The sequence below is a fragment of the Pectinophora gossypiella genome, chromosome 4 (assembly GCF_024362695.1).
Source record: "Pectinophora gossypiella chromosome 4, ilPecGoss1.1, whole genome shotgun sequence".
In the NCBI taxonomy this organism is placed as follows: domain Eukaryota; kingdom Metazoa; phylum Arthropoda; class Insecta; order Lepidoptera; family Gelechiidae; genus Pectinophora; species Pectinophora gossypiella.
In genome coordinates, this window is record NC_065407.1 from 15,302,027 (window position 1) to 15,322,237 (window position 20,211).

Here is a 20,211-nt window from a genome sequence, read left to right on the forward strand (position 1 = left end):
TAAACAGTAACATGTCTAAGGAGAAGCAATACCAAAACATTGGATTTATCAATACCAGGAATAGTGAGGTACATCTCTATTATGGCAATCTTTATTGCGCGGGTGGATGCAACGTGCTATCGCTCATTCGTTTATTCTATGACTCTTGATAACCGAGCGAAAAACTGACACAAACTAAAGTATTCTACAAACTATTGCAAATAACGGCCTCTGTGGTCTATTAGAGCGTTTGCCTCTCGATCGAGGGTTCGATTCCCGGTGGGACATATCACAAACATCATCTTGTGATCTCCTGTTTGATTAGGACATTGCAGGTCGATCACCCGATTGTCCGAAAGTAACAATTCGAGCTTCGGAGGGCACGTTACCTACTGAATAAAGATATTATTTATGAATTTAATTTGAATTATATCTGTGTCTAATACTAAGCTATGTTAAAGAAAAGCATTGTACTCAATTTTTGGCAATAAATTATTATTATTTATTTATAATAAAACACAAGTCCTACTATAGTATTTATTTTTATTCTTATTACAAAAAATATATTACATAATTTGACATTCTTCATCCGCTAATCACTACCACTAAAAGCCTTTAGAAATACATGATACCTCTAACTACAATAAAGTCGTGATTTTTTATGAAAATGTATGGAATAGTGAATGATAATGATAAGCGATGAAATAAACAGAGAAAGTACCTAAACGGTAATAATAATATAATATTTTAAATGAAACTTATTTAAAATGTACGTTGGTTCATTCGGCGAATAAGCTATCGTGTAAATGAAAATATATTTAAATAAAATAATGAGAAGTGAAGTCTATAAAATTAATTACATCTAAAGTATCGTCACCTTGGCAACCACTACAGTTTTTTTTAACTTTATGCTTTCAGAACAAGGGGGTTTAAAAAGGCCACATCGAAGTAATTCATCTTGTTTGTGCACTTAATTTTATATGCGCAAATGTCAAATTGCAATATTGTTTTGTTAGATGAATTGTTTCGATGTGGCTTTTTTAACCCCGCAGGAATGAAATACTAACCTATTTACTTATTCGTTAATTTGACGGAATATTTTACCAATTTTATCGAAAGTGACATTAGGTACTTATTCCAACCTAAGTTGAGGTTGAAACAAATTCCTTCAATGTAAATAAGTAAAAAATGAGTATGCAAATCCTGCGCAATCTGCGAAGACACCCCACCTGAGCTGGCTTTCTTTTACCAAGACAGCGAGACAAATCCCAGAGGATTATAATAATGACATGATACAGAAACACACCCCGGACACTTCATACAAACAACCTCGTTTTACACAGACATTACACATTGATATTATCGTACACGCGCATCCGTGTGTGTGACGTCTGACGCCATACGATTCAAGTCTAAACTATGTTCGAGAGGGGGTGAGGTAAATCGAGCTCAGACCTGGTGGGGAGCGGAGAGTTGCCGTTCTATACGTAGTATTACTATTCCTTATTCTATGACAGAAATTAAGAAATCCCCAAATCTGTGCTCAAGGTGACATTTATAATGTATGAGTAGGGGTACAGATCCCGAGGGGGCCTATTGAGCGCCTCTAAAAGCATTTGATTCTGAATCCATACCTAATTTCATATTAAACTTGATATTGCTGCGGATTTCAGTACCCACCATCTAATTTTATTATAAGTTATACCTGTCATTTTCTTATCCGCCGAAACCGAAAGGGACGGGCAATCGACAGGCATAAAATGTATGGAACACACGTAAATTTTAGGCAGACTTTTAAAAAGCCCTCCCAAAATGTTATATTGGCCAATATCCCGGCAGAATTAAGTTGACAGCACACGTCAAATTAGTTGATGCTTATTTTATTCGCCCAGGTTTCATTCACACATTCATTTTAATATAAACAGTTTTCAATCATCCATCCCTTTCTTTTTCGGTGGATAAGAAAATGACGGGTATAACTTCAAATAAAACTAGGAGGTGTCTGCAGGAATCGGGGCCTTTGTCCCACTGTTTTAGTACTACAATTTCCGAGACTTGTCCTCCCTAAAGCAAATTCTTGGATCCGCCACTGCGTTCTCTTAAAAGAATAGGACTAAAACTCAAAATTCGGGCATGTTAACTTTTTGACTTAAAAAAAAAATATACGGTCGAATTGAGAACCTCCTCCTTTTTTGAAGTCGGTAAAAAGTATACCCTCTGACCACATGGTCGGACTGCTTTGTCTTAACAATCGGACAGCATGAAGTATTTTGTTGTTGGTCCGATTAATCGGACTAATTGGGTCGTGTACCATGTTCAAGATAAATTATGCAATTCTGATTACTAAATAAAGACAGATATAAAAGTAACGAAAACCATTTTAGTTTTTCAATTTACGATTTTTAAACATGAAAAACGTAATAATAAGTCCGACAATTTATCACATTTTTCTATGACGTCACATTGTGTTTTTTCATACAAGTTCCGTAGTAATTTCGTGATTTGACGTTTCGTAAAAAGTAACTGATTTGACTAGTTGGAAACTAGCCTGTTATAATTTCGTTTCGTAATAAGAACTTTTTGCATGTAGCTTCACATGTACAGCAATATCATGTACCCAATTTGGAACCCTCTCGCACTATTATATTTGACATTTAATGCGACTTGCGTTTAATTTGCCGAGAAAGTTAATGTGACATGGTTTCAAAGAGTACATATTAGTACTCGTGACCGCACACGGGGGCACGAGGTGATTGATAAATTGTATGCCTCATTGTTGTAACAAACTGTCAGCAATCAGCAATGCATCAGCGTGGTAAAGTGCGGTCCATACTTCCTCCGCCGGTTGATTGACAAGAGGACTATGCCTCTGATATGCCATTGCTAAAGTGGAAACATTGCCGGTAGCAAAAACGCGCAATTTATGTAAAAAGAACTCTTGACTTTAGGCAGATGGGATCAGAATATAACAAAGAACAATTTGAAAAAAAAAGCAGCCAGTATCAAAAGTAGTAAAAACTCTTTAATGGGAAGGCCTATTAAAGAGTTTTTACCACAGAAACCATCCCACTTTGGGATCATTCCTGAGAACGGCGCATTGCTCTGTGCCCAGCAATGAGACATGGGCAATGGGTTGTTTATATTAAGTATGTTATAAGAAAAAGGCTTTTTAAAATACATTATATAACGTGCCAGTCGCTCTTTTACTAAAAGTCAATGACCCTTTTGAATTCGGTCACTAATTCACTATTCTTTTAAGAGTGGATGGATGGATATGTTTATTCTCTGTAGTATATGGCTTGGCGGTGCGGGTAGCGTTGTGGCAGGTGCGACTGTGGTTGGTGGTGGTGGGCAATGACCTCCTCCAGGTGCTGTTCAGGCTTCGGCTTCGGCACGTACGGATTCTTCAGGGGATCCGCGTTCAACCTGTGACAGAAGAATTCAAGATCAGTGATGACAACGCAAATAAATTATAGTCAAAGGAAAGAAACTTCTTTTTCTTTCTTTCTGGGCGAGCTCGCTCCATCTTAGGCCTTCGGGCAAGTCTGGGGCCAAGAGCAAACCCATTAAAGGTAAAAAAAGACCATAGAAGGGAAGATAGAACGAAAGAGAGGAAGGGGAAGACGAAGAAGAGCATGGAACAAATGAAAGAGAAAGTGAACGTCGTGTTTTAGAAGGAAGTCAAAGAATTGGCCCTTGATAAATAATAGTGGAGAATGCTACACTTTTAACGATGATGGAGAGGAAAGAAGTCACGGTTCAGTCATGGCGTCTCATACTTTCGGACAAACTGGTGATCAGCCTGCACTGTCCTAGCCAAACTAGGTATCACAAAGTGATTTCCCCATCACTGCGATCCGAACTCGGGACATCAGGATCGTGAGCCCAACATTCAACCACGGGACCACAGAGCCTCTTAATATGACTCTTTGAGTACAATAAAGATTACAACTACAAAGATAGAAGAAGATTTTATCCAGTGATAGAAATAAGACTGATAAAATAATGTTTCATAAGACTAATTACGACAAGAAAACTAAAATGGAAGTAAACTCTCTTATTGCAAGACTGCTACAAAAGTGAATCAACAAAGTTCCACTTCCACTTCTATTCATCTTAATTTCTCAAGACGCAACTAGAAATAGTTATCACACAAACGAACGAGTCAATGAAGAGTAAATCTTTTTAGATTCAAAAATGTTAAATTGACATTTAAAAAGTTTATCTATGATAATTACGTTGAATAAATGATTCTGATTTGTGATTTATTATACAAACGTACACATACAGTCGTGAGCAGTATAATGTACCCACATTAGGACTCTGTCGCACTAACATATTTGACATTTAGTGAGACTTACAGTTCAATTTGTCAAAAAAGTTTATATGACATGGTGCCAAAGTGTATACATATTAATGCTCGTGACCTTACATAAACTCACTCCTATTTTCCACCGGGGTAAACATACACCATGGAATTCCATTTGCTTCGATACTGACATATTTTTCTTGCTTCCTCCACATTCATCAATCAAATTACGATGGATTACCAAAGCAGTATATCAAGCGACGGTTGATGGTAGAGCTGGCAGAGGAAGACCTAGAAGGACGTACATTGACCAAATTTGAAATGTCCTTAGAAAAGGTTTTAGAACGATCTACTCTGAACCGGCGTGCGTGTATGAAACGATGGATGAATGTGGAGCAAGCAAGATCAGTGTGTCAGGATTGGAGCAAATCGAATTCCATAGTCTCCTGGGTTCCTGTTTGTACCTTCCTCTACTTTTGACGCCTCTGTAAAAACATCAGGAAAGCAATAAATGTCTTATCTTATCTTACCTTGTCTCTGTTTACCCCGGTAGGAAATAGGCGTGAGTTTATGTATGTATGTGTATGTTCAAATTCCCAATAAGAAATCTTGCATGATAATTCCCGTCGTCTGCATAGACTATGATTATTTTCTTACTTGTAATGAGCGATGGCCTGTGAGCAGTCTACATTGTACCACCAGTCGCAGGCGAACTTGGCTTGGTCGAACAAGGTTCCATTGGTGCAAAGGAACGACGCGCCCTGGTGACCCTCGCGACCGTCGTGGCAAACGTGGTAGGCCTGGGGAACAAAAGAAAAAATACTGCAATATACTTACAACTTGAGGAGCTCGGTGGCGCAGCGGTAAACGCGCTCGGTCTGCGATTGTTGAAGTTAAGCAACTTTCGCAAAGGCCGGTCATAGGATGGGTGACCACAAAAAAAAGTTTCATCTCGAGCTCCTCCGTGCTTAGGAAGGCACGTGAAGCCGTTGGTCCCGGCTGCATTAGCAGTCGTTAATAACCATCAATCCGCACTGGGCCCGCGTGGTAGTTTAGGGCCCGATCTCCCTATCCATCCATGGGGAAGGCCCGTGCCCCAGCAGTGGGGATGTTAATGGGCTGATGATGATGATACTTACAACGTAACATAAACAAAGCACATGACACATTACAGACTGATCACCTGATTGTCCTATATTTATGTAAACATTATGTATGTGCGTAAAAATGTATCTCTCCTTCCGAGAAACTGTGAAAGGCATACTTACAATACAAGGAATAAAAATAAAATTGTTGTTCAAAATTCTAGATTAAGTAAATTAAATTCATCTTTTTTGGGGTTATGTATACGTTTTTACAATAAAATACCAGATAATATTTTAAATTTGTCTGAGAACAAATTTAAAGCTCACGTGAAGCTTACTTTATGTAAAAAAGCCTATTATAAGATTAATGATTACCTAAATGATAAAAATGTCTGGTATTGAATGTGTTCCTCTAGTTATTAAATAACTTGTAATGTACCCTCATTGATTTAAAAGATGTGTTGCTGTTGCAGTTTCTTGTCATTTCTTCTCCTCAGCCATAACACCTTGCGAAATGACGTAAATTCAAAAATGTTACATTGACCTTCAACAAGTTTATCCATGATAATTACGTTGAATAAATGATTCTGATTCTGATTCTGTCCAAAAGTAAGACGATCCGTGGTTCAAAGGCACGTTAAGCCGTTGGTCCCGGTTACTACTTACTGATGTAAGTACGTAGTCGTTACATGAGTCATGTCAAGGGCCTATGGCGGCTCGATAATAACCCTGACACCAGGGTTGATGAGGTTGGTAATCCACCTCTCAACCCATACGATAGAAGAAGATAAACAAAGCAGGGTTTAGTGTTATATAATCTGTGGCAGCGTGTTAGTGACATCGTAACGAAAACTTTAAGGGATGAATCAGACCACAATAAATTGTGAGTTGTCTTTAATGTTTGCTGAGACGCAGACGGATTGTTTCTTTGCAATAGTAAGGAAACGTTCAAATGATGCGTCGCTTGGAAGCCAGCTCCAACAGCATCCTGGGTGTGTGGGCAGACCGCTGGGAGTCGCCATTGATGGCGCGATGGTTGCGACTGCACGCACACATACCTCCTCCCGCTAGACGACTCTAATTTACATAATTTCATTTCATAAATATATATTAGTCTACTAACATTAGGATTAAGTACTATGTTACTAACATCTATGGATAATAGTCTGAAAATAAACATTTTGAATTTGAATTTATATCAAGTGGAATTTTCCATCGGGCGGAACCCATGTGGAATTCAATTCAGTTCAATTCAGTTATCGTGCGCGGCACATTTTACTATCCCCTTTTCACCCCCTTAGTGGTGATTTTCGGGATAAAAACTATCACAAGTTCTTTTCTAGATTTCAAACTATCTTCATACCAAATTTCATCTAAAATGGTTCAGCGGTTTAAGCGTGAAAAGGTAAAACACTTTTATAATGTTAGTTTGGATTTGATGTATCGCAAATTCGTTCGTTTTCTAATGAATGAATGTTGTTTATCATATCTATTCTAATGTCCTTCACGTAAAGTTGATGTCGAGAACACAAATTAAATCCATCGGACAAGATATTTAATAATCTTAGATTACTGTTTGGGAATTCGAGGTATCTTGGCCATGAACATAATTACAAACTTATTCAATTTGGTGGACTTGACGAAAATTGGGAGTACCCCATAACAATTTCATTGCGTGAGAATTCAGCACATAATTATTTAGGAGACTGTTAACAATTAATTTGAGGGTTTTGTGGATACAATAGCTATGGGTCCCAATTCCCACCATTGTTCCAATTTTCTTCCTCGTTACTTTAGGAAATATCAGAATGGTGTACTCAAAGCCCTTGGTTCACAAAGATGGATGAAATCCACCAGTACGTAAACATTTCTACAGTACGAGAAGAGAAAAAAGCGATAACCGCAACCTAAAGGGACAGAATTGCACATCACCAAAAGCAACTTCCCCAAGTCTTAAGTGAGCCACTACAATACTACAAACAAGACTTCTGAAGAGATAACCTGGGATAACCTGTAGCAATCTACAATAATCTACAGGCAGGCATCCCAACAATGGGCGAGCAAAAAACTGCTTATAGTTGGAAAACCGATCGCAAGGAAGAGAGGGAAAAGAAAAAAGCTTTAAGAAGGATATTCATTTTTTTTTGTACTTGCTGAATCAAGGAGTTCAAGAGTTCTTGCTTTACCTTTGCAAGTTAAATAGAATATAATTAAGTTTCACATAATGTTAAACTAATTTTTCGACGTTACTTGTCCCTTTCGTAGTCCTCCTATGTAATTACTTCTGTCTTTTATTCCTTACCCACACGAGAAAAAGAGAAAGCGCAATATTTTATAAATGAAGGGCTGCATTTTTTCTTGTTTTTCTTCTTCCGTAGTGTGTGTTGTGACAACAATGTCTGACCTCATCGACCCTATTATGGTTATCATTGAGCCGCCAAAGGCTCCTAACATGCCTCATGTAACGACTACATACTTACTTAAGTAAATAGTAGTCGAGACCAACTGCTTAGCGTGCGTTACGAAACACGGAATCATCTTAGTTTTCGGAGTATCAGAAGATTTCAGCCTGCAATGCCCTGACGAAAGTAAGGACAGTCTCACAAAGCTACTTTTTGTTTGATGTGTCCCCATCGGCAATCGAACCTAGGACCTTCGGATCGTGAGCCCGACTTTCAACCACTGGACCACAGAGGCCTTTAGGGTTGTATTTAAATATAAATATCGCAAATATAAAACCGATGTAAGCAACATTAGTAAGTACCGGCTGCATTTGCTAGGTTCTTTTTTGACTTACAATTTAAAAATGTTTTTGTTGAAAGCTGAGGGCTTCTCACGGAATCCGTATTTGTGCAACACACATACTTATTGTAAATGGAATTTTAAAAATTCAGCACCAGCGCAACACCTCATTTCCGTGTACAAAGTTTCGTGCAGGTATTTTTAGCCCTACACTGGCCGAAACAGGCCGAAACAGACCGAAATAGCCCGAAACAAATCAAAAAGATAGCCCCGTCCGAATTCCAATAAAGTAGATGCACTGCATTTGACAGCGAGCGTTCCGTGTGTCGGACGCGAATTGGATTATTCCGGGCGTTAGATATTTTGCAAGGAGAAAGATTGTGTCACTTTCCAGTATATTGAATAACGTCGTGTTTGGAGATGGAAAATACGACATCGACAAGAGCGGGGAGCGAGAACTTTGCTAAGCGGGAAGTCCTTTTACAAAGAGCTTGTTCCCCACTCGTTGATAAATCATCATCACCTCCCTAGCGTTATCCCGGTTTCACAGGGCCGCTTACCTTACCAGGTCCACTTCTTACAGAAATGACTATCTATGTATGTAGTATGACCATCGAACCCGCGAAGGAAAACTCAACCTAACACAGCTTAGGTCACATACCTCCGAAACGTATTTCTCGGGAATGTAGGTTTCCTCACAATATTACCATTACGATTTTAAATTGCGTCACCTTGTAATCATTTCGACCAACATCCATTTTGCTTTTTTGTTATTGTTTTGTGAAAATTTTAAATGATGTTATTGTCTTGTTTTTTTTTTGTGTGTAGCGTCCTTTTAAAATAAATTTCTATTCTATTTTTTCCTTCACTGCTGAAATCATGATAATTGTATAATGATCCAAACATGACTTTTAAAACAATTTCGAAACGAACCTACGTTCTCACTATGAGAGTCAAATGTTCCTTCAACCGAACTACTACGGCTCTCCACTAGCTAATAAGTGTAGGATAAATATCCTCCAGTTAGACACTTATCCGGCAGATAGGCTATCAGAAAGTTTATCAGCAAATAGTGAAAGAGACTCTCAATTTGTGCAGTGAAACCACGTTCCGGAGTAAAACTCGCGTTTTCTTATCAATTGGACATGCATCAGAGTCAAAGAGATCTACGAGCAAATTTCAGTGTAAACAGCGGACTGTTCACATTGCATACCTCAATTGAATATTCCCAGTGGCCAGGGAATAAATTATTACTCGCTTTGCGACCGGACCGAGTAATAGTGCTATTGTACTGCAGTTTCAGAGGTTTAATGAATTCACTACAAGAAATATACCGTTGCAAATGTGCTCGGTATTACAAAACGCAGTTTAAAAAGTCGAGATTGTATACCAGACCGTTTTAAAGAGGTACTGTATTTAATGAACTCTAGAACCGCCTTGGGTCTATTAATTAAGTGAAGTAAGTCTTTGATAAAAAATGTAATCGTATAACTAAAGGAAACTGCAGTCAAACATTAAAGGATTTGAATTTCAAGCAGCTTGAACTCATTAATTAGAGCGTTGTTTTAATTCAGAAATACAATGCAAGAACAGTTATTATTCAAGTACAGCTGATGCCACGACAAAGAAATACAAATGTAATTTATATATTAAAATAGAAAATAAACAAGCCATACCTGACACCCAGTCTCAACATTGGCGTACATTCCGGGGTGCACCGGCACATGGGCACAGGAGAAGCTGGTTTCCGGCACTTCGTGGTAAATGGGGTAGTCTACCCCAGGGGTGCCGGGCACATTGCGGAGATCCTGAGGTTTCTCGTGCTCTCGAAGAGGCTTCCGAACTACCGCCTGCTCGTATTGAAGCTCGTAGGGTTCATACCGCTGGAACGGAAAAAGTGGTCAGCAAAAAATAGGTAAATTCGGCAATATTTTTTTCGTGACTTATTCTAGATTTGTCGCATATGGCATTCACTGCTTATCCGGACAAATGGAAAGTGCTGAGGGCTCTCACACGCTGCAAAATTAAAGATAACAGGCTTGAGGGTGGCCAGTTAAGTTCGAACCTCAGCTCAGGGCGGCGTCTGAGACAATTATCATCGTCATCACCCCATTAACGTCCCCACTGCTGGGGCACGGGCCTTCCCTATGGATGGATAGGGAGATCGGGCCCTAAACTACCACGCGGGCCCAGTGCAGATTGATGGTTATTAACGACTGCTAATGCAGCCGGGACCAATGACTTAACGTGTCTTCCGAAGCACGGAGGAGCTCGAGATGAAAACTCTTTTTTTGTGGTCACTCATCCTATGACCGGCCTTTGCGAAAGTTGCTGAACTTCAAGAATCGCAGACCGAGCGCGTTTACCGCTGCGCCACCGAGCTCCTCAAGAGAGAGAATTATATTTGAAAGAATTAATCGACCCCACTGGACCGATATTAACGCTGAATGAGGGAAACTCGTCTCAGAATAAGTAAAAACGAGCCAAATGAGTCCAAACTTGACGGGGTTAGTAACAGAAAGGTCCACTGTATCTATAAGAGATCCCAGACGTAAGCTTAATGTCGCAACAATTAGTCAGATATATGCATGTCAGTCATTGATCATATCAATCCCCTCAATTATCTCTTACACATCTAGCGAAAGTAGTTCATGAGAAAAAAACCTGTTATGAATGAATGACATAAGACATAGCTTAATTATCTGTCCTTGACCTAGATCTACATATGAGTATACTTCGGCTGTGCTCGCGTCTTAACAGCCTCTGTGGTCTAGTGGTAAGAGCGTTAGGCTCACGATCTGGAGGTCCGGATTCGATTCCCGATGGGGACATTGTCGAAATCACTTTGTGAGACTGTCCTTTGTTTGGTAAGGACTTTTCAGGCTTGAATCACCTGATTGTACGAAAAAGTAAGTTGATTCCGTGCTTCGGAGGGCGCGTTAAGCCGTTGGTCCCGGCTATTAGCCGTACACCTCCACCAACCCGCAGTGGAGCAGCGTGGTGGAGTATGCTCCATACCCTCTCCGGTTGATTGAGAGGAGGCCTGTGCTCAGCAGTGGGATGTATATAGACAGTTTATGTTATGTTATATGCTCGCGTCTGTCATTACATTATATCGCCCTTTGAACATAGAATAACAACATCCGTGGTCCAGCGGTGAGCGTTGGGCTCACGACCCGAAGGTCCTGGGTTCGATTCCCGGTGGGGACATATCACATAAATTACTTTGTGGTCCCTAGTTTGGTTAGGACATTACTGGCTGATCACCTGATTGTCCGACAGTAAGATGATCCGTGCTTCATAAGGCACGTTAAGCCGTTGGTTCCGGTTACTGATAAAAGTAAGTAGTCGTTACATGAGCCATGTCAGGGGCCTTTGGCGGCTCAATAGTAACCTTGACACCAGGGTTGATGAGGTTGGTACTCCACCTCACAACACACACGATCGAAGACCATAGAATAAGTAATAATACTACGTATAGAACGGCAACTCTCCGCTCGATCTTACTTTAGGCTTTAATCTTATGGGCATCAGATGTCACACACACAGATGCGCGTGTACGACGGGTATGACGTGAGCCGCGGAGGCGGGGTCGCCCCTCACACCCGCACAGTCCCCGCGGCGTCTTAGTCTTAGTGTCGCACGAGTCCGTATCGACCGCGTTTATCGATTATAATCTCGCTCACATAATTTATTGAATTTGAAATTAACATTAACACAAAAGAAAAACAATAGATTTAAAAGAAATCTAATCTAAATATCTATGGTCAATCAAAATTATAAATATAGCAAATATATTTTACATATAATTGAAAACTAAGAATAATATTTTAGAAATAAAATTAACGTTAGATGATTCAGCTGAATAAATATTAACTTAAATGAAAACGTGGTATTATTTTATTCACATTTTGTTACATACATAATAAAAATATATCGATATTGAAAACGTCACGTCACTAGAGAATTGCCATGTCGACCTGTCGTCTACTATAAATGTGTAGTGTCTGTGTAAAACGAGGTTATTTATATGAAGTGTCCAGGGTGTGCTTTTACATAACCTTTGCCAGTGGTTATCGGGGTCAGTGTAGGTGACCGGTACTTATAGTATAAAACTTGTTATTATGGTGGTCAAATGGCTATTATATGCGTTCAGTAATTAATCGCTTGTGGGTCACTTGTGGTTTCGACTGATTGATAGTTCGTATATGATATGAAATGTTCGTATTATAGGTCGTTATATAATAAGTTCTTCGCGTCGTTAAGTCAATAACTATAAGGGCCATATCTCATATGACACCATGGTGGCGGTACCACGGTTGCGTCATTTTTTTTTACTTATTGTACAATTGCCGCAGATGGCATTAACTACTTGGCCGGACAAATGGGGACCGCTGAAGGCTCTCACTCGGTACAACGTTTAAGACAACAGGCCTGAGGGTGCCCAGTTGGGCGCGAACCTCGGCTCAGGGCGTCGTCTGGGAGGAAAATATTTGAAAGAATTAATCGACCCTAGTGGGTCGATAGCGATAAGCGCTGAATGAGGGAGGGATATAGTAGTTAGCTTAAGCATGTTATGTGTTGCTATCTACGAGAAACTATAATTAGCTTTCTGTGTTTACCATAAGATGCTACCATGATAATTATAGCTGTTGTTCCCCCGAAAATTAAATAAATAAATAAAACTTAGTCAAAACGGGATAAATGCTGGGGATGATGAAACTATACATCGTAACGTGGTAATACCGTGGTAGGACTGGAAAACGTGGTGAGAGGGCCGCGGTCGTCACGGCCGTCCACCGTTGCGCAGGCGCAAGCCGATAGTGTCTACATGTCGCTCGAAAGGTCTAGCCCGGTTCCGATAGGCTAGTTCATTACAACCTTCTTAGATATACGCAAAGCCAATGGGGTGGGCAGAGCAACAAGTAATCACCAAACGATTTGCAGACACTTTTGTATACAACGCCTAAGATGGATCGTCCATTATAATAATGGACCATTATAATGGGCGATAGGTTGATCACCTGTTGTCCTACGGTCCATTAAAGTCACAATACCTATGCCCCTATGCTTTTGAAGCCCTTCTACGGGTCCTATAACCTTTCGGTCAGAATCAGAATCATTTTATCCAACGTAATTACGAGGATCATAGATAACCTTGTTGTAAGTCAATTGTCAGTTATTTTTTTTTTGTTGTGAGGAGCTCGGTGGCGCCGCGGTAAACGCGCTCGATCTGCGATTGTTGCAGTTAAGCAACTTTCGCAAAGGCCGGTCATAGGATGGGTGACCACAAAAAAAGTTTTCATCTCGAGCTCCTCCGTCCTTCGAAAGGCACGTTAAGCCGTTGGTCCCGGCGGCATTAGCAGTCGTTAATAACCACCAATCCGCACAGGGCCCGCGTGGTGGTTTAAGGCCCGATCTCCCTATCCATCCATAGGGAAGGCCCGTGCCCCAGCAGTGGGGACGTTAATGGGCTGGTGATGATGATGATGAAGTCAATTTAACAGTTTTGAATCTACGTCATTTCGCAACGTGTTATGGCGGAGTTGAAAAAATTCCAAAAATCTGCAACAGCAACACATCTTTTAGAACAACGTAAGTATACATTATAAGTTATTTAATATCTACAGGAATACATTAAATACCAGATTCGGACCGCGGTACGAATCGACTAAGAACTTTTTGTAAAGCCGGGTTTCCACTGAAAGAAGTCCCGCGACGGCGGCGCTAGCGTCGCAGTATCTGCATAGAATTACTATGACTTGTCGTTTAGTCTCATTGAAATCCGCGGGACTTCATTCGTGCCGCGTATTGTACCTGCAGATTTGTTCGCTTCATTGGATAGCTCATTGCACAATATCCATTACTAAGTCATCCACTGTTGCACAGTCGTTGAAAGTGCTTATATCTAGCTCGAAAGGTCTAGAGCTCAACATTAATGCGCCATTTGCGGTAATTTTCCAATCATTAACCCTGTACTTATTACTTACATTTGCATACACTTACTGTACCTAGCACATTTCTAAATATTTTGTATATTCATTTATTTAATGTAATTTTATTTAATGAAACATATCATTATTACTTTAAATATGTTTATGTGTGGAATGATGAATAATAAAGCTATGGAATTATATAATGACTCTTATGGATTTCTGAAATAAAATTTTTTTTTTATTTATTTTATTATTATTATTCATTAAGGGAAATGATAATAACGTTGCTCGCAATATTCCTTTTTTGAAATTAAACGAATAAAGCTTTGCTGTGTGGACAGTAAATATTTATGTCAAATGTCATAAATTAATAACTACAGGTCTATTAGGCACTTACATGGTATCTAATATTGGCTACTAACTTGTCTTAAGCAACTTTTATGACCAATCCTTAAAAAAAACTTTAGTATTTCTTTGAGCGGATGAAGGACAATAGAATTGCAAAAGTGGTATATAAAGCGAAAGTTGATGGTAGGGCTGGCAGAGGAAGACCGAGAAGGACTTACGACGACCAAATTGGAGATATCCTTAGAAAAGGTTCAATACGATCTACTCTGAACTGGCGTGCGTGTATGAAGCGATTGATGAATGTGGAGGTAGCAAGAGAAGTGTGCCAGGATCGAAGCAAATGGAATTCTATAGTCTCTGCTTACCCCGGCGGGAAATAGGCGTGAGTTTATGTATGTATGTATGTATTTCTTTAAATGCTAAAGTTGAAAGACGTAAGTACTCAAACGTCATATTTAAGTACTCGTTAAATTGACTAAATCTACCCAAATCCGGTGTCTAGTATCGAGGTACAGTCATGAGCAATATCATCCACTTTAGAAACCTGTCGCACTATCATATTTGACATTTAATGAGACTTACGGTTTAATTTGTCAAAATAGTTAATGTGACATGGTTTCACAGTGTATACATATTAGTACTCGTGACCGTGCATCATATTATTAGTATCTTAAATATTCAATTAAGTATTGTTGGTTGATGGGGTTGGTGATCCACGTCACAACCCACACGATAGAAGAGAAGAAGAAGAATTAAGTATTTAATGCGCAATAGGCTGGTTCCTTATCACAATAAGGTGCATCATATCCATGTTAGGTTTTCGTATCAAGTCTCCTGAACTTCTCTTTGATTACTTGTGGCTCTGCCTACCCCATTAAGGGTTACGCGCGTGAGTCATATCCACTACTACTTAATAAATAAAAGAATCTAAGGTAATGTAGCAAGGAAAATGGGAACGCCTTTAAAATTTAAAAAAAAGCTCACTAAATGTCAAATATGTTAATGCAATAGGGTTCTAAGTTAAAATATTTGTATACGTGTAAGTAATATTATGTAATAGGTATACTTAAGTACCATGTCACATTAACTTTTTTACACATTGAACTGTAAGTCTCAGTACATATCAAATATTTCAATGCGACAGGGTCCTAAAGCGGATCTACGGTCACGGGCATTAATATGTATACACTTTGGTCCCATGTCACGTTAACTTTTTTTGACAAATTGAACTGTAAGTCTCACTAAATGTCAAATATGTTAGTGCGACAGAGTCCTAAAGTGGGTACATTATATTGCTCATGGCTGTACATGATAGCGCCCATGGCTATACGTGTGGTATATTTTTATTTCAAGTCCAATAAATTACCAAGTACGTGAGTCGCAAATACATGGATTTTTTGTTTTTTTTTTTAAACCGCGCGTCTTGATTAATATTCGTTCCACAAACACAAGTAGGACTGGGTGAGGGTGCTTTAAAGAAATGGGACTCGCATAAAGATCAAACGGGCAGTGCATTACTGGGAACTCAATAAGCAGGGTATCTCAAAAAACATCCGTGCAAGGTGAGAATTTGTGAAATTACTCCTGAATACCAATTTGGCGCCGCGGCCAAGTTTCAAACAATTTCCACGAGGGGCTTGATCAAAGAAATGAAACTAAAAAACAGGCGTTCTTCACGAAAATGAAAGTAAATTTAACCAAGAGTAATTCGCCTTTGAAGGGCTCGGGGGAACTTCGGGAGAAAGGAAAATTGCAAAAGTTACTGTTCCCTTATGGGGCGCAAGTTATTGCTACTAGATATTATAAGGTCGCCAGCGCTGCCCTTTTATCGTTCTAACTCTAGTTTAAACACCAATTACATCAAAACTTCACCCTTTGTGAATTATGAATTGGTTCTGAAGGCGCTATAAGCTAAAAATTATTGCGGTCGTTAGTCAGAATGCGTTTGTTAGGCAGTTAGTTTTAGTTTGGCTCCTATACTTCTGATGTAACAATATTGTTATCATCATCATCAATTTAAGAGCCACGCTCTTGTCGGTGTAGCATTTTCCATTCCAGTCTATCAAAGGCCAACTCCTTGACTTCCCTATAAGACACGACGTCAACCTTTTCTTTAATCTGTTCCATGTAAGCTCTTCTTGGTCTTCCCCTTCCTCTCTTAATATTGTTATAACTGTTTGGATTTTCACATGTCATATAATCTTCTTCTTCTATCGTGTGGGTTTTGAGGTGAAATACTAACCTCATCACCCCTGGTGTCAGGGTTACTATTGAGCCGCCAAAGGCCCCTGACATGACTCCTGTAACGACTACGTACATACTTATATCAGTAAGTAGTAACCGGGACCAACGGCTTAACGTGCCTTCCGAAGCACGAATCATCTTACTTCGGACAATCAGGTGATCAGCCCGTAATGTCCTAACCAAACTAGGGATTACAAAGTGATTTTTGTTTCACTTATTTATTCAATTATACATTTTTTTTTACGAAATGTCCGGGAAGATAAACAGCTATATAAAGACCTATCATGTACCCACTTTAGAACCCTGTCACACTAACTTATTTGACATTGAGTGAGACTTACAGATCAATTTGTCAAAGACATTAATGTGAGATGGTACATGTTACATATTAACGCTCGCGTTCTATGTATTCTATTGGGTAATACCATAAAAAGTGTGAACAATCAAAACCAAAGACTGATATCACTACGCTAACAAAACATAACGCAATTAAGTAATACATAATAATTCAAACACGTAATCGAACTTGTGGCCCTTGTACAAACAAGCCAATTCTCTAGGCTATACGTCTGTTTGTTTGTTCTATTAGTTGACTTTGCCAACCCCGGTGCAATCTATCCAGGGTAGATATAGCCCTCTACAACCAACTAAAACGGTATGGTACGGTCACGAGTATTAATATGTAAACAGTTTGGTACCATGGCACATTAACTTTTTTGACAAATTGAACTGAAGTCTCACTAAATGTCAAATATGTTAGTGCGACAGAGTCCTAAAGTGGGTACATTATATTGCTCATGACTGTACAGTCATGAGCATGAGTACCCACTTTAGAACCCCGTCGCACTATCATATTTGACATTTAATGAGACGTACAGTTTAATTTGTCGAAAAAATTAATGTGACATGGTTTCAAAGTCGTGACCGTAGTATCGTGAAAGGTGACGGCATGTACCACATAAGGATGTGACTTATGTGTGTTATGTGACAATCACCTCAGCAGCGCCTTCTTGAAAATCAGAGCCAGTGGTTGAGCGTTGGGCTCACGATCCGGAGGTCCTGGGTTCGAGTCCCGGTGGGAACATATCACAAAAATCACTTTGTGATCTCTACATAACAGGCTGATCACCTCATTGTCCAAAAAGTAAGATGATCCGTGCTTCGGAAGGCACGTTAAGCCGTTGGTCCCGGTTACTACTTACTGATGTAAGTAAGTAGTCGTTACGTGAGCCATGTCAGGGGCCTTTGGCGACTCAATAATAACCCTGACACCAGGGTTGATGAGGTTGGTAATTCACCCCAAAACCCACACGATAGAAGAAGAAGAATTGATAATTACATCAAAAGAGCAAATAGCTGTACTTTATTATGTCCACAAAGTTTCGCATTAATTTCCAACTACATTGACGGAGTGAATTGCTGTACTTCATTAAGTCAAAACAGCCATCTTAGCGGATATGGGCAATTCTAAAATAAGTACGTATATACGTTAGAACCTTGTAACATTAACATGTTTGACATTTAGTGAGAGTTTATTTCATTTGTGAGTTAAGTTAATGCGACATAGTCCTAAAATATAGGCACGCAAGTTTTGAGACGTGACCGTACATAGTTTACAACTAAAGACAACAAAATGATTGTATAACATTTAATTTTATCGAGATTTATCAGAAATAGTAGGACTTGGAAAGTATGAACAATTTATTAACGTTTCGTTATTATGGGTAACCTTGTACACTTTAACTAACGAGTCTATAAGATTCCTATAGTTTCTAATTTTTATAACTTCTTGTAAAAAAAACGAAAAAAGGCCGAATCAGAATAAAAAACCAATAACATACCTGTAAATAAGCAGCATGTGACACGAAGCCACAGAGTATAGCCGTAGTAAGCGCACTTAGCACTGCCTTGCCCATTTCTCCGCACATTTTGTACCTATTTCCTCCTTAGTTACTTATACGCACGACAGCACAACGACTGAGGCTCAAACACTGTGTGGTGATTGCCCAAACACTCCCCACTAGAAGCCAAAGCCGCCGTAGTAGGGTTGATGATCGCTTTAATGTTCTTTACGAAATCCCAATTTGTTCTGACATTTCAATATTGAGAATAGGCATTTCATTAAATTTTATTGTCGGTGAATCGAGGTCATGCATGTCTCCAGTCTATCACATGTCTATTGGACAATGTTTGTTTTTAATTTTGTTTTTGTTTTGTTTGTTTAATCGATTTTTAATTTCTTTTATTTAAGAGAAAGGTAGATAATACACACTGGCACTTACATCTATAAATACGTCTATGTACGATAAGGTGCAAATGTGCTGCAAAAAACTGGTTGCACTTAAGACCTGGTTAGATGTCGTTTCTATAATAGACCAAAAACACCAACAAAATCATAAATTTTATAATTATGACAACTAATGGTTCATAATTTCACCACTGTTTACAAATAATTCGCTGGGATCAGTGACTGAACTGAAGCTCTTTGATTGTACCTTTGTTTTTCAAAGATACGTACTTAATGTTTTAACTGAATAAATTATATTTTATCTTCACACTTTAAGCACATCGAATACTTTATAATGAGATCGACATCTTATCTACCACTTACTCCATCTAAGTATCTTTAATAAAGTATTTGTAACTGAACAAATTTCTAACAATTTGAACCATTACCAACCTTGAACCTTTTTGTTTACGCTTCACCCATCTCATAGGGATTACAGTTCGAAAGAGCCTTTTTGAAAAATCGCTAAGTTAAAAGAATTCAAAAGAAGCGGAACATCACAACATAAACAGCCTGCATACGTCCCACTGCTGGGCACAGGCCTCCCCTCAGTCAACCAGAGGAGGTATGGAGCATACGCCACCACGCTGCTCCACTGCGAGTTGGAGGAGTTTTTACGGCTAATAGCCTGTACCAACGGCTTGCCCTCCGAACCATCTTACTTTTTCAGACAATCAGGTGACGCAAGCATGAAAAGTCCTTACCAAATAAAGGACTGTCTAACAAAGTGATTTGGACAATGTCTCCATACATCGGGAATCGAACCCGGACCTCCAGATCTCGATCGTGAGCCCAACGCTTAACCACTGGACCACGGAGGTCGTTCTCGTGGTCGTTTAAATTTAATAAATCGAAAGTTTTTTGAAGAAAATCACATCGCAGTGTGATTTTTCATAAATGGACAATACAGATTCAAACAGAAGATCTATCATTCATTGTTTGCAGTTTTTCTGCCAGTTGTTTGAGTCACCAGCGTGTAAACAGTCTTCATCTGGGTCAAGAACCAAAAGGTCGGCATCCGACCAGACAACAATATTTACTTATGTCATTCTCTCCATAGTTCAGTTGCCATTGAATAACGTTCTAGAATTAAGGAAAATTTTATTTATTATTTATTGTGGTGCAGCAGTATATACAAAAACACATAAAATAAAATACACGTAGGAAAAGTTCCGGTATGATACATGATTTCATTAAAATTCATTCATTAAAAATAATGAAATCATGTAAGTATTTATGAAAATAATTATTTATTGTGGTGCATCAACATAAGTATATACA

The 20,211-nt window shown here is 39.1% G+C and overlaps 1 protein-coding gene across 1 annotated transcript; it reads right to left on the reverse strand.

Annotated features, from left to right (window-relative positions):
- Positions 1-2,571: 2,571 nt before the first annotated feature.
- On the reverse strand, positions 2,572-18,610 carry LOC126382413 (uncharacterized). Its single transcript, XM_050032286.1, has 4 exons — positions 18,485-18,610; positions 9,792-9,998; positions 4,946-5,088; positions 2,572-3,405 (listed from the first exon to the last, which is right to left on the reverse strand). The coding sequence occupies exons 1-4, from the start codon at positions 18,569-18,571 to the stop codon at positions 3,258-3,260; spliced, it is 585 nt and encodes a 194-aa protein (XP_049888243.1). The 5' UTR covers positions 18,572-18,610; the 3' UTR covers positions 2,572-3,257.
- Positions 18,611-20,211: the final 1,601 nt, after the last annotated feature.